Raw genomic sequence first — 14,374 nt, 5'->3', positions numbered from 1 at the left:
GCTGCCAGGCCGGGGGAGCCCCGGGGATGCTCTTGGGGGCTATCGCGCTCGCCTTCCCCGAGGCGAGGCCTGGACGCCGCGACCCAGCCCGCCGGCCACGCTAGGTCCAGGACCTCGGCGTTCCAGAAACCGCGGGGGTCCCCTCCAGGGCGGGAGTGCGGTCTGCCAAAGGGGAGCTGCGTCTTTCCGCCCCACTCGGGGTGTACGGGGTGCGCACCTGCCCCGCGGTGAACCCGGGTTCTCCAGACTGGCGCGGGCGCCCACTGGTGGGCGCAGAGAGAGGACAGAGTGTCTCCCCCACCAACGTCCCCCCTCCCCTCGCCCTCCCATATGGGCAGGGGCCCCGGCGTCTGGCACTGGCACCCTGGTATCACAGGCGGGCTAAATCCAGGAGCCCGGCTGCCTTCGGGTCTCAGGGCCCTGAGTCCAGGGAGAAGGGACGGTGCCGTCAGGTCACCTGGTTGGGCACTGGAGCGGCCAGTGATGCACACCAGCCGCACTGGGCCTGGGTGTCTAAGAGGCCCCACCAGACCTCCTCGCTGCCCCAGCCTGTGCAGGGACTGGGTGCCCAGAGAGGGTGCACCATGGGCTGCTGGGCTCCTGTGTTCCCAGCGGAGTGAACGCCTGCTCTACCCTGCCACATACACACCCTAAGTGGACTTGGGCTTGGACACGACTGGCCCTACGGATCGGAGAAGGGGCGAGGGATGGGCCCCTGGGGGTAGGAGTGTCCTATTAGGCCCCTGCCTCAGAGCTGGGAGCCAGTGCCCCTGGTTCCTTTCCTGTGGGGACTCTCAGCACAGAGGGGCCTGGAGCCTGTCCACTGGCCTCTGCCCAGGGCTCAGAGAGCCACTGAGCTCCCTGGGCTTCCAAGCCAGAGGCAGGAGACCAGATACTCCCCAGGAGCAAGGGAGTGGACCCTGGGCTTGTCACGGACTCCTGGAGAGTCAGTGCTTCACGCCCCAGCACCGCTGCACCTGCTCCTCCGCCTCCCTCCCCCCACCCCTGCACCCTCCAGCCCCCTGGGCTCCTGGCCAGAGCCCTGGAGCCGACCCTAGGCAGGGCTCTTGGCCCCTCCGTGCCCTACTCCCTCTTCTCTCACGTGGGGACACCAGGGCTTACAAGCAGGGTGTGAGGCCTCCTTGGATGACAGTGATGGAGTGCGGGTGGGCAGCACCCCTCCCCCCCTCCCCCCCGCCCTTCCGTGGGCCACCAGCCCTGGGAATCGGCTGCAGCAGGGTCAGGAGGGCCGGGTGCCAGGCTCTGAAGCCACCGAGGGGCGAACCGTGGGCTGGCCAGGGGGTGCTGTGGCCGGGGGGCGGAGTGTTTCAGGGAGTGAGGGCGTGGGAGGCTGGCTGTGTCAACAAGGAGGAGGCGGGATTGTAGCAGGAGGGACCAAAAGAGTTCTGGGAGATTTCTTTGTTGTCTCCGGATGCAGGAGTTGAGCTTTAGGATGGCCACCAGGAGCCCTGGAGAGGGCTTTGCTGGAGTCACATCAAAGGGAGGCGGTGGTGATGCTTCTCTGTCCACCGCTGGGTGGTGCTGAAGGCCCCAGGCGGGGACTGCTGGCTCCGAGCCCTTCCTGCGGGAGACCGGGGCTCTGGGCCAGCAGGTGTGAGACGGAGGCTCAGGGGGGCCCAGGGGGCACCATGGGGGCTCAGATGGGCTCTGCAGGGCCAGACGCTGGCCGGGGCACCAACTCCCCCAAGCCTGAGTCTATAAATAGCAGGCCTGGGGGGAGTCGGGCTTTTCTATAAACAGCCCTGTCCAGGCCCAGCAGCTGGGGCCCTGCCAATCACATGGCCCAGCCCAAATTAGAACAGCCCCCTGCAGAGGCACACAGGCTCGGCTGCCCAGGGTTCCCACTCTCTGGGGCCTCACCTCACGTCATACGTGGTGCCCCAGGACACAGGTGCCCCTGGAACTTGAAGCAGTGCACCGGCAGGAGTGAAAACTGGTGGTGCACCGGCAGGAGTGAAAACTGGTGGTGCACCGGCAGGAGTGGAAACGGGCGCAGCTGCTTTGAAGAACAGTTTGGTAAATTCTTAAGAAGCTGAACAGAAACTTGTCATATGACCCAGCCATTCTCGTTTCAGGAATTGAACCCTGAGAAACGAAAGCACACAGGCAGCCCACACATGCTCACGGCAGCGCTGCTCACAAAGCCTCACGTGGAGACCACCGGAGCGTCCACAGACAGGTGAACGGATGAACAAAATGTGGTCTGGCCACAGAACGGAACATTCTTCAGCCACACGAAAGAATGGAGTCCTGACACACTACAGCCCGGCTAAATCTCAAAAACATGCTAAACCGGTCACAGAAGGCCAGTTATTGTCTGATCCCGCTTCCATGAAATGTCCACGGGAAGCCAATCCGTAGCGACAGAAGGCACTTTAGTGGTTGCTGGGGTTGGGGGAGGGGGAACGGGGAGCGGCTGCCACATCGGGGATGTGGGGACTTTGGGGGCATGATGGAAATATACTAAAAGTGGATCACGGTGATGACTGCAGTATCTTGTAAATCTGCTGGAATTACATACACTTACAACAGGTGAGGTTTATGTCTGTAAATTACGGCCCCGTAGAGCTGTGCTCATCTCACCACTGTCCTGGACCTTGCCCCGATTCCAGGGGCTCTGTGGGAGCAGGCAGGGCCCCTCAGGTCCACCCCTCCCGCTGTCCCCCCCTCCCCTGATCCATCCACCTGTCCACCCATGCACACAGCCACCTATGTGCTAATGTAGCCATACCCCCCTCTACCCATTTACCCACCCTCTCACTCCCCACCCCGTCTGTCCTTCCCTTCCTCCATCTACCCGTCTGTCCATCATCCATCCATCCATTCACCCACCCGCATCATCACAGCCACTGTGATCAAACCACACTCACCCACGGCTTCTGGATACAACATAGTCACGTGCTGGGCAAGCTTTGCTCTTTATTGGCCAAAGTTCCTCCAGTCTCAGCAGCACACAGCGGGGGATGGGGAGGATGGGGGGTGGGCGAGAGCGCAGTGCGGGCAGGGGGCCCACGGGGTCAGAGACGAGAGGCGGCAGCCCCTCTGGCTAGATCCGTCCGGTCCCCTAGGCCTGGATCCCGGCCTCCCCTCAGCCCAGCCGGGTCTGGAGGTAGGAGCAGCAGCTCGCAGGGCGGGTTGTGCTGTCGATGAGGGGACCAGGTCCTGGCTGTGGCCACAAGGGCAGACCCCTCCCTACCTCAGGGCTGGAGATGCTAGGATGCGTGTCAACTCCATGGGGTCCCCCTCCTTCTGAGTAGAGGGACGCTGGCCCTCCCGTGCACTGTCAAGACAGCCTGCCTCTACCCAAAGGCCCTAGGGTCCTCTCACCCACCTACCTATCCCCGACTGGGCCACCACAGAACTGTAGAAACGCATAAACAGTCCCATTTCAGTTAAACACGACTGCTTCCGACCAGCTGAGTGGGCTGGGGGGACGAGCTGTGGCACCGGGGCTCCAGCGCCCCCACCCGCCCCGGCTAACCGCAGCTTCAGGGGGAGGGGGTCTGTGAGGGCCTGTGCCCAGAAGCAGCTGGGTGCCGGGTGACAAGCTCAGTGGTGCTGGGCCCGCAGCCACCTAACCCTGCCCCCTGCAGGCTGCGGGCGGGCGCCGTGGTGCATGCGGTGTGGGGTCGGGGCTGGGCATCGGCGTTTAGAAAGCAAACCGCGAGGGGCTGGGGGCATTCAGGCAGGCCAGGAAGGCGCCAGGCGGGCCGGGCCCCAGTGCCCGTTGGGGTCCCAGCCGCAAGCCCCTGCCAGGGCTCCGGGAGACCGCGGCACTGGCTGGGTAAGGCACAGGGTTTTGGTTTCCCGGGGGCCGGTCCCAGCCTGGCCCCGGAGGAGCCCCGCTCGGCAGCACGTCCAGCGGTCCTGCTGTGGGTCCTCTCACTTGGTTCTGGGCCGGGGTCTGAGGCCTGCGGGGAGGGAGAGGAAAGAACTCGGTCAGGAGCGGCCTTGCTGTGGGCGGTGGCAGGAGGCCCACACCGGGTCCCCAGGCTCCTGCTGCCCCGATGCCCCCTGCCCAGTGGGCTGCACCACGTGTCCCCAGGTCCACTCGGACGGCTCACACAGGAAGCAGGTGCCTGCAAGATGGCTCGTCCACCTGTCCGGACCAGGTTTCACAAAGCATGTCTCATCACCAGGCGGGCGGGGTCTCCCCAGGTCTCACTCCGTCTATACTCACGGGTCCCCACTGTCACCAGCTCTCCCTGGAGGCCCCAGTCACTTCCCCACCGGCCCCTCATGTGGACGCCTCCTGCCGTGTCTTTCTGCAGCTCCATCCTCAGGGCACCGGGCCCTACACCTGTGGCTCCTGCCCCAGGCCGGCCCTGCGCCCACCCAGTGCCCTCCATGCTCTCTAGTCCAGGGGCCCTCGCCTGGCTGTTGCCCCCAGATGCCCTGCGCCCACGGCACCCCGGAGCCAGGCGGCGGCGTGGGGCTCGGGGACCAGAGCTCAAAAGAGATGGGCCAGGAAAACGCCTGGGGCAGGAGCAGAGGATCAGAGTCACCCACACTGTGGCTGCAGGCCCACGAGGGACAGTCAGGTGGGCCTGGGCCGGGCCGGGGCGGGCAGAGGGAGCGGGGGTGGGGCTGCACCCAGGAAAGGACCAGAGGAGCCAGCAGAGGCGCCCTGACGCCACTCCTCCCACTCTTGCCGTGGCCATGCGAGCACCGCAGCAGAGGACGGGACACAGCACCCACGCTCGACACTTGCACGATTGAAGGATGGCACGACAGAACAGAGATGCTGGTGCAAACTGGGAGCCGTCACTCCGAGCATCACCCACCTGCTGCTTACTAATCAGAGTGAAAATACTACTTGTGCAGCGGGGCTCTGCCAGAGTCACCACCGCAACACGTCTGGGTCGGCGTCAATGCCACCGACACCGGGACAGACAGGCCCTGAGCCCCTCCCGCGATGCTCTGGGGGAGGACTCACGTCACGGGTGTAGGATTCCTGCCTTTAACGCAACCTGGACCCAGGTGGGGGACAAACAGGACACCTCCAAAGTGACTTCGTGTCTGCGCTGTTATGCAAGACAAAAGGGGCTGGACGTGTGGTCCTGGGCAGGACTTTGTTTCCAGAAAAGCAAAGCAACGACTATGACAAGTAGACTGGGACCAGGGGTCACCCCGGCCGGGGCTGCGGGTAAAAACAGCTCGGTGTCTGGGTGCGCGGGAGAATGGCCCTGACCTGGGGGCCCCAGGGACAAACCCTGGCACAAAGTATCCTGATGGCTATAAGCAACCCTCACGTCGGTCCGTAAAGCTGCGGGGGGTGGGGGGAGCAATGCAGCAGATGTCAGCAATTCTCCTATGTTTTCCACATTTTTGTAATTTCAGGGTAAAGGATAGGTGCTGTTCATTAGGACCCCCTCACAAATTTCCTGTCGAGTTGAAGTTTTTCTCCAAATAAGAAGTTGGGGAGACAAGGAGGATAGGGGTTCTTCCTCCCGTCCTAACACTGGGATGACAGGGCCCACGAGCCTGCAGACTGGGAGCCCCAGGCCTGGCCGGGGGTGGGGGTGGGGACTGGGGGAGCGCAGACCCTGCACCGGGCACAGCAGTCTTTCACCAGACAGTGGCCACACATGGTTGCTGTCCCCGAACGCACGGACTGCACACTCCAATGTCCCCCACACGTAGGGCCAGCAGCTGGGGCTGCAAGGACAAATCCTGGCCCCGAGGGACAGGCGGGTGCCCTCGTGAAAGCAGACAGCCCAGCTCAGAACCCCCCGGGGGGCAACCCCCCACAGCGCAGGGTGAAGGCTGAGCCCCGCAGTGAGGCTGAACTAGGTCACAGCTGCACTGGACCACACCCCTGCCCTGGGCTCCGGCACCAGCCCCACCTCACCTCGATGTGCCCAAGCCCCGGACACATCGGGCAGCAGGTGTGTGAGGAACAGAGGGCGCCCCCCCCCACAGAGCTCCCACCCAGGCGGGGCTCCGGGGCCCTGCACCAGATCACGGCCCACAGCACAGGCCGGGACGCCATGGGGACCCAGGCCCGTCACTCCGGTTGCAGCTGTGAGCCTCGGCAAAGACCCTGACTGTCCCACCCCATCGCGGGAGAGTCCCAGGAGGTGCCCACAGACCCACCCACTGCCTCCAGGGAGAGGACGCCTGTGCATCCCCACAGGGGCCAGTGGCCTGCCTGTCCCTGGCAGTGGCCTCCAGGGTCTTCCCTGTCCCTCAACGGTCTCCCTGGGGACACGTGTGGCTGGAGCCAGGGCCAGAGGAGGGCCGGGTGCCCTGTGGATAGACTCGGGGGAAGCGAAGCCTGGGGGCCGGGTGTTAGCACGAGGCTCCGGCAGGGCGACCTCAGCCTGGTGGCCGGGCCGAGGGCCACGCCGTCCCCACCCTCCGGGCCCTGGAGCCCTGCTCCCCGAGGGCATCCTGGCTGGCCCTGTCCACCCCGTCGGCCCGGCGGAGGCTCTGAGGCCGCACCTCCCCCAACTAGGCGAAGCACAGCTCCCGCCCTTCTCCGAGAGGGAGGGGAAGCCGGGCAGCGCGGCCCGGGGGACGCTGGCTGGAGGGCTGGGGGAGCTGGGTTAGTGTCCAGGAGGGCCGGGCGCGGGCCCTGCCTCTGCTGCCACCGTTAGTGCTGAGTGCCAGGCTGGTACGTACCTTACTGGATCACACAGAGTCTTTTTGTTTTATTATCGTCAGGGTCAAGGGCAACCTCTGCTTCCAAATAAAAGAAATGCGCTCAACAGCTCGCCCCTCACGAGCGACCCTGAGCTCAGACCGTGGATGCTGAGCCGGAACACAGTCGCACCCCAGGCCCCTCGCCGCGCCCTGCTGGAGGTGGCCCACGTAAGGCAGGCGTCAGTGGGTTAGAGGTGTGCTGGCTGGGCGGTGCCCCCCAAGGCTGCCCCTTCCCGGAGCAGAGGCGCTGCCACCTCCTCTCTGGCAGGACACGGAGATGCCCCGGGAATCGCCCACACTCGGGGGGGGGGGGGCAGCGGCTGGCCGCAAGGGGAGCTCCAGGGCCCTGGCGTGTGACGAATGAGCTCCAATCACACGCCAATGCCCGGAGCCCTGCCGACTCGCCTGCCTGGTACTCCTGCTCGGGGAACAAGGAGGGAGGGGGGAGCCCCAAGTTACCTTCCTGGCTCCTGGAGGGGCGCTTCTTCCTTCGCTTGCCTGTGCCCTTTGACGTCCGGCCCTGGGCCCTGGGGAGGGCGCCAGACCCTGATGAGTCAGTCACGGCATCCTCGGAGAAGGACCTGTCCAGGGAGGTGTCCAGAGCGGAGTCCGGGGCCGTGCGCTCATCTTCGTCTCCGTCCCCGCCACGGCCTGCGGCAGGGAGGCCGGCACCGCGGCCGCGGGCGGCTGCATCCTCTGTGCCCTCGCCTGTGGTGTCAGCCTCGGCCTGGCGGGCGCCCGGAGCGGCCGTGGGTTCCTCGGTGTCTTGGCTCAAACCCGTTGCTTCGGAGGGCTTGTCACTGGAGAAGGTGAGCGGCTTCAGGGCCCGAGTGCCTCCCAGCACCAATGAGGGCCGGGGGCCCAGAGGGTCGTCGGTGGCCAGGACATCACTGGCATCCATGTACCAGGAAGAACGCCTCTCCAGGGACCCAGGACCACCCTTCTCTGATGAGTCTCCAGCGGGCTGGGGGCTGCTGGGGGCGGCATCCGCGAGACCCCAGCCGCGGGGCTCCTTGGCCGCTGCAGCATCGAGACCAGGCTCCGACGTGGGGAGGCTGGTGCCTCCCACAGGATCCCTGGTGGCCGCTGTGGATGGAGCACCCATCAGTGGAGGGCAGGGGCCCCTCAGTGATCCCAATCCCTAGAGCCTGCCCAAGTCGAGTACCACCCACCCTGCAAAGCCCCCTCCCCGGGAAGCTTTTCCTGGTGGCCGAGTGTGGGTTCCCACAGGGCAGGCCCAGGCCTTGATGTCCACGGTCTGTCCACAGTGGGGGAGAGCAGGGGACGCTGGGCCCCGAGACGAGGGCACATCGTCACCCCTGCCCCCAGAGTCCCCAAGGAGCCCAAGGCAGCCTTCTCAGGAGTGGAAAGTCCCACCCCAGGGCCTCATGCCTGCCTCCTCCACCACCACAGAGCCCCTCTGAGCCCCAGGGCATCTGCCAGAGGGCCCATTGGCCCGACTCCTCTGCCGGCCTGGGGGCTGGACGGGCGGCCGTCACACCAGCCGGGGAGCCCTCTTGCAGCAGAGACATGCGGAAGCATTGTGGGGGTGAGCTGGCCCTCATCTCAGGGCAGCAAGGGAGAGGAGTGGGCTCTCCTGTGAAATCAAGGAGGGCTGCTTGGAGGAAGGGAGGCGCCGGGCTGCAAGGATGGCATAGCGCGGGGGTGGCGGGAAGCAAGTGGTGACAGGGAGGCGGGGGAGGGTCTCACCAGGTGCCTTGTTCCTCGGGGGGTCTGCGGCCGTGTCCCCTCGGCCACGGGCCGTCTTGCGCAGCTGGAAGCCCTTCCTGATGTCAGCCAGCAAGGCGTCGATGACACACACCTCCTCCTGCTTCCCGCCTCCCTGCCTGACTGAGAAGCCCAGAGACGCGGCTCAGAGGGTCCCTGGAGCCCACCCGGGGAATCGCCCCAGAGGAGGAGATGTAGTGCTGCAAGACTTCCAAGGAAGGAGGAGTGGCCGTGGCCCAGGCCTGCCCCGCCCCCCACGCCCTCCCCACCCCACCGTGGCCCGTCCCCGCTGCCCTTGGCGCAGCCTCACCAGGCTTCCCACCCTCGCCCCGCAGCCCGCGGGCCTCGTCTTCCTCCGCCAGCTGCTTCCTCCTCTCAGCCCTGGCCGCCCGCTCCTTCCGGTCCCTGTTCTCCTGCGGGACAGATGCGGCCCGTGAGCCCGGCCCCCCATCACCCCCATTCCGCCCGCCCTACCCGGCAACGGCAGGGGCCCACCTTCAGGGCGCGGATGAAGAGGTCCCGGAAGGCCTTCATGGTGCTGAGCGTGTCCTCCAGGGACAGCTGCTGGGCATCCTCACACAGGTAGGCGGCCAGCTCCAGCTGCTTCTGCCTGATGGCCTGGAACACCCCCTCCACCTCCTGGGAGGCCGTGATGCCGGCCTGGGGGCACAGGGGCAGGGTCATGGCCCTGAGGGGGCCCACGCAGGACACCATCTGCTGTCATAGGGAGATGCCCAGGCTGGAGCCCCAGGGAGGGCGCGGTGGGGCCCATGGCCGCAGGAGGATGGCCACCGGCACAGGCTCTGCAGGCGCTGTGGTCTCTGAGCAGGACCGAGGGTCTGAGCACTGTGGCCGCAGGATCAGGGACCAGGAACAGGGGGCCGCCCTCCCGGAGGGGGGTCTCTCACTCTGGCTCTCTCCTCCCCACGCTCACCTGCCCCCCGCCCAGGGCCCCACCCGCCCAGCACCTGCCTGGAGACGTTGGGAGTACTGCTCCTGAACCTCCGGGATGGAGGAAGACACCTTCCGTTCCATCTCCAGAAGCTTTTTCAGGTTACTGCTGCACTCCGAGTAGATGATCTCAAGGTTTATCCTGAAGGTGCCAGAGGGCCGGTAAGGTCAGGTGACGGCTGGTGTCCAGGCTTGCTGGGACAGCGGGGGACCCCCGGACTGCTCACCCTCAGGGACAGGGGGACCCCAGACTGCACACCCTCAGGGACAGGGGGGACCCTCGGACTGCACACCCTCAGGGACAGGGGGGACCCTCGGACTGCACACCCTCAGGGACAGCAGGGACCCCCGGACTGCACATCCACTGGGACAGTGGGACCCTCGGACTGCACATCCACTGGGACAGTGGGACCCTCGGACTGCACACCCTCAGGGACAGCGGGGACCCCCGGACTGCACACCCTCAGGGACAGCGGGGACCCCCGGACTGCTCACCCTCAGGGACAGCGGGGACCCCTGGACTGCACACCCTCAGGGACAGTGGGACCCTCGGACTGCACACCCACTGGGACAGTGGGACCCCCGGACTGCACATCCACTGGGACAGTGGGACCCCAGATTGCGCACCCACTGGCTGCCAGAAACACGTCAGAGCTTTCAGACGGGCTAAGTGGTGTTGGGATGAAGTGCCCACCCTAGAAGGTGCTTCGTCTGTGGCGTTAGGACAGTAACCCCCACGGATCAGCCTGTCCTCTTCGCCTGACCCTCCACAAGGCTCAGCAGCCCCACGGCCAGAGGACCCTCCACGGTGGCGTGGTGCCGGGCAGGGCCTGTGCTGGGAGTGTGGACCCTGCAGGTGGGTGGCCTGGGCTGCCCTCCCAGAGCTGCACCTGGGCTATGTGACCCCATGGACCCGGCCCTGCTTCCCCAGGCCTCAGTTTCCCTCCTTGTACAGTGGGGTGGCATGGCCTCGTCTTGAAGTTTAACCTTGTGAAGAGGGCGTGTTAGACCAGCCCCCGGCGTGACCGTAGCCAGGTCGCTCCCCAACATGCTAGGCCTCGGTTTCTTCCTCTAGGTCACACGGGCACAGGCCACGGTGGACGCGAGGTCTTGCCCAGGGTGAGAGTGTCTATCAGGCAGCGGGGCCTGGGGGGCCGGGGCGGTGCCGCAGCGTGCGACCCAGCCTAGTCCAGCCGCCCCACTGGCCGGGGAGCGGGCGGTGGGGGGCAGGGCAGGAGGTACCTACCCTGCCGCTCGGGAGGGCGGCTCCAGGTCCTGGGGCAGCTGCAGGAGGTCTGGGTGGCTCTCCTCCACCTCCTGCAACACGACGTGTCCGGTGAGACCCGCTGAGGCCACCCTGCAACCCCCCACCCTCGGCAGCTGTGGTTCACGGCCCTCGGAAGCCCTCGGCACCCTGGGCCTCCAAGGCCTTCCCTCGGGCCTGGCCGGATTCTGCCGGTTTTGCTCTCCTTGGGGTCTGGGGAGGGACGGAGGCCAGTTGGAGTGGGTGAGGACTGCGGGGCGTGCAGTGGTGTGAAGGGGAGACCAGGGGCTCAGATGGGAGCCTAGAGGGGCTGCGGGCAGAGCGGGGCGTGGGCGCCATCCTGAAGGCCCCCCAGGCCCGCGGGCACCTCCAGCACGTGGTGCAGCAGCGTGACGCGGCTCTGCTGGGCCTTGGTCTCTGTGAGCTTCAGCAGTGTGCTCATCTTGAAGCCGTCTGCGTCCCCGGTGTGGCTGCCCTGCGAGGGCGGGAAGTGAGCCTCTCGGCCTGGGCCCGGGGCCAGGCGGGGATCAGGGAGTAAGGGCGGGCTGCGTGCTGCCCACTCACGTAGTTGAGGAAGTTCCCGATTTTCAGGATCAGCAGGCAGAAGACGGGCAGCCGGTGGCTGGCGAGCAGGCCTGCAGGATGGCGTCCCTTCACTGCCTCCCCGCACCCCACCCCACCCCCGCCTCCCCGCTAGGCTCCAGGGCACGAGGGAGTGGGCAGGGCAGCGGAACCCTGACTGAAAGCAAGCCTGGAGGCTCCGGAAGCAGGAGCGACATGGGCGCTCACTGAGCCTCACGCACCCGGGGGCAGGTGACCACTGCCCGTTCTGGGGGCGAGGACAGAGGGGAACCTCTGCCACCTGCAGCCACCCTGGCTCTCAGTCTGTGGCCAAGACGACAGGGGACATCCCCACCCGGCGTGCGACCCCAGCGGAGCCGAGCCACGCCTCGGTGATCAGGCCCGTCCGTGTCCCTGCCCGGTGGCTGGGGGCTCCTCGCTCAGGGAAAGCGGTGCGCGTGTGTGTGCGTGTATGTGTGTCGGCGTGGGCACGCGTGAGTGCATGCACGGCTCAGGCTTCAAGACGGGGCGGTGGTCTACAGGGAGGGGAAGGTTGGCACCCCCAGGCACCTCTGCAGCCCGAGGGGCGCCCCCAGGACCTGCCTGCCCCCAGCCAGGTGCCCCACTCACCCTCGCAGGCGGCAAGCAGCAGCTGGGCCTTGGGCCGCACCATGTCCAGCACAGCGGCCGAACCCTCACACAGCAGCATGCACTCGACCCGGAGCTGGTAGCTGGGGCGGCAGAGCGGGAGCTCAGGGCCTGGGGGCCTCCACCCACCTTCCCTGGGCCCGCAGGGTCCTCTCGGCAGAGCTGGTGGGGGGTGGTCCCACGGCCTGGCCCTGTTCAGCACGCAGCTTCCGGGGCCGGGCCCCAAGTGGGATGCAGCAGGCCTGGCGTGGGCCCGGGAAGGGCGCTCTGGACAAGCCCCTGGCTGCCGAAGATGAGGGCAGGCGCTCCCTCGTGGGGCACTCCTCGCTCCTAGAACAGGGGCCTTCCCGGGGGTCACACAGGGGGGCCTGGGCCTGCCTGCTGGAGGCCACACAGCCCTGCCCGCTGCCCACCCCCAATGCCGTCGCCGGCCGGGAGGGAGGCCCCGGCCCACAGGGTCCCCTTGGAGGGCCCCGCGGCTGGGGGCAGCACCAGTGATATCTGGACTGCTCTTCGTGAAACCCTGGGGACGCGTCTACACAGCCCTGCTCTGTCCTCTGGGTCTGGGCCCAGCTCCCACCCATGAGCAGGCCCTCGGGTCCGGGGCTGCCGAGCTCACCAGGGGATATCCAGCAGGAGTAGGTAGAACTGGTCGGCGCTGGCCAGCCTGGCCCGATCCTCTGTGAAGGAGCGCAGGTGTTCAACCTGCAACAGGAGGCCCACGCGTGCTCACCCAGAAGACCTGCGGCGGCTCGCTGAGGTGCCCGCTCACCGGGCACAGCTCTGGGTGGAGCTACAGGCCCCTTGGGCCCCCCCGACACACACCTCTTGGGTCCACTCACCTCGTGCTTCTCGGGAAGGAGCTTGCGGAGCTGCTTGAGAACCTCCACGTCAAACTTGGTGGTGTCCCCAGCCCGGATCATAGCGGTGACCTCCTCGTTGGAGCTGGAGGGTGAGAGGACGGGGTGGTCACACGAGGCACCCCACTTGGTCTCCTCGGGACCCTGCCAGCCTGGGACGGCCCTTGGCCCACGACACCTCTGCTGGTCATGCCCGGGTTGCCTCCCACACCTAGGAGGTCGCAGGGGCCAGGGCTGCGGGGCACAGAGAAGGCAAGCCACCTGCCCGGGGTCACACAGTAATGACGCTGGCAGCTGAATAGAATACACCCCATCTGCCAGAGCACCCTCTTCCTCCTCCTTCCAGGGGGCTGCTCAGGACGCAGGTGGGATGGCTCAGCGGTACCCCGTGAGCTCCCGGGCAGAACACCTGCTGCAGGGAAGGACTCAAGGGCTGGGAGGCTGGGCCACGTCCTCGGCCTGGCTTGGCCACCGCCTGTCTGTGGCTTAAAGGGTCCCCACCACTCTCTGGGTATCATTTTCCCCAGGGAGTCTGGTCTAGTGGTCTCCAGAGCCCCCAGCTGGGGTCCTCTGTGGCTATTACCCGCGCTGTCTCTAGCCCCAGGGATGGGATGTGAACTTCCCAGGGTGGCCTGCAGAGGGCACTGCTGAGCCCAAGATGCGGGGCCGGGTCAGGCGGGGCCTGGGAGTCTGACTGGGGCTTGGCGGGAGGGGCCGGCTCTGCGACACCAGCTGCTCTCAGATCCTCGCAGCTCACCATCTAAACTGCTTCAGGAAGATGTTGAGGTTCAGGCTCTTCTTGGAGTCCAGAAAAGTGATCTGGAAAACATCGTGACCCATCAGTACCTGGAGGGCAGCCACGGAGCCCTGTCTAAGCCCTGGCCCCGTCCCTACCTCCTTGGGCTCCTTCCTGGCTGGGGCCACTGCTTGTTCCTTGGGCTTGGCCACGGGGAAGGAGAAGAGCCGCTCGATGCTGGAGAAGTCAGGCTCCACCACCTCAGCGTCCGGGCTGCTCAGTGACGCCCACATAGAGCTGCGCTCTGCGGGCAAGGGGCCGCCAGTCAGGCTCACACCTACCCCGGGAGTCTGGGGTGCAGGTGGCCCGGGCCTTGGAGGGCTGGCGGGGATGCCCTGCCTGGGGCCCAGCCCAGGGCAAGCATACAGCGGGCACTTAATAAATGCCTGGCAAAGGAAGCCCTCCAGCTGCTGCCATGCCACATATGTGGGTGTGGCTGCACTGGGGGGGGGGGCGGCTGCATCCAGGCTGGCAGGTGACCTGGCCTCTAGCCAGCCTCGGCCTTGACCTCCTCTGAGCCATCAGCACCCTCAGCCCCTGGGCGGCATCAGAGACACACACTGGCCTGCAGCTGTGCGAGGAGAGGGGCCTCAGAGGTGACCCCTGACCTGCCCCTGCCCCGGTTGCGCCCCATGGCGGCCGAGGCCCTGCCCTCAGAGGGGAGCCGCCTGGGGGCATGGACTCACCTTGGGCCACGCTGGACGGCAGCTTCTGCCAATTCAGCTTCTTCATGCGCAGAGTGGGGGGCTGCACCCGCCGGTGGCTGGGGACCCAGGCGGAGCCCAGGCTGTGGGCCACGGTGATCTCCTCCGTGCCGCCCGCTGCAGGGGGCCCGGAGGTGCCCGGCAGGGGCGGGGGCGGGGGCGGGCACCCCAGGCCTGGGGGTGGAGGCGGGGGGGG

General features: G+C 66.7%; 1 protein-coding gene across 1 annotated transcript in view; it reads right to left on the bottom strand.

Moving 5' to 3' along the window:
• Positions 1 to 3,556: 3,556 nt before the first annotated feature.
• Positions 3,557 to 14,374, bottom strand: part of INF2 (inverted formin, FH2 and WH2 domain containing) — a 27,557-nt gene continuing 16,739 nt past the window's right edge. The window contains exons 9-23 of the mRNA XM_029237535.1: positions 14,161 to 14,374; positions 13,573 to 13,718; positions 13,436 to 13,497; positions 12,661 to 12,763; positions 12,438 to 12,523; positions 11,801 to 11,901; positions 11,174 to 11,244; positions 10,977 to 11,084; positions 10,592 to 10,662; positions 9,367 to 9,487; positions 8,890 to 9,054; positions 8,705 to 8,807; positions 8,377 to 8,517; positions 7,126 to 7,752; positions 3,557 to 3,932 (exon numbers count right to left, since the gene is read on the bottom strand). Of these exons, the coding sequence (XP_029093368.1) occupies positions 3,904 to 3,932; positions 7,126 to 7,752; positions 8,377 to 8,517; positions 8,705 to 8,807; positions 8,890 to 9,054; positions 9,367 to 9,487; positions 10,592 to 10,662; positions 10,977 to 11,084; positions 11,174 to 11,244; positions 11,801 to 11,901; positions 12,438 to 12,523; positions 12,661 to 12,763; positions 13,436 to 13,497; positions 13,573 to 13,718; positions 14,161 to 14,374 (2,148 nt within the window). The 3' untranslated portion in view covers positions 3,557 to 3,903. The remainder of the gene's footprint in view (positions 3,933 to 7,125; positions 7,753 to 8,376; positions 8,518 to 8,704; positions 8,808 to 8,889; positions 9,055 to 9,366; positions 9,488 to 10,591; positions 10,663 to 10,976; positions 11,085 to 11,173; positions 11,245 to 11,800; positions 11,902 to 12,437; positions 12,524 to 12,660; positions 12,764 to 13,435; positions 13,498 to 13,572; positions 13,719 to 14,160) is intronic.

This window comes from Monodon monoceros, unplaced genomic scaffold, assembly GCF_005190385.1.
Source record: "Monodon monoceros isolate NGI ecotype Baffin Bay Population unplaced genomic scaffold, NGI_Narwhal_1 Super_Scaffold_21, whole genome shotgun sequence".
NCBI lineage: Eukaryota > Metazoa > Chordata > Mammalia > Artiodactyla > Monodontidae > Monodon > Monodon monoceros.
Note: the sequence above shows the minus strand (reverse complement) of the source record. Positions and strands in the feature narration are given on the sequence as shown.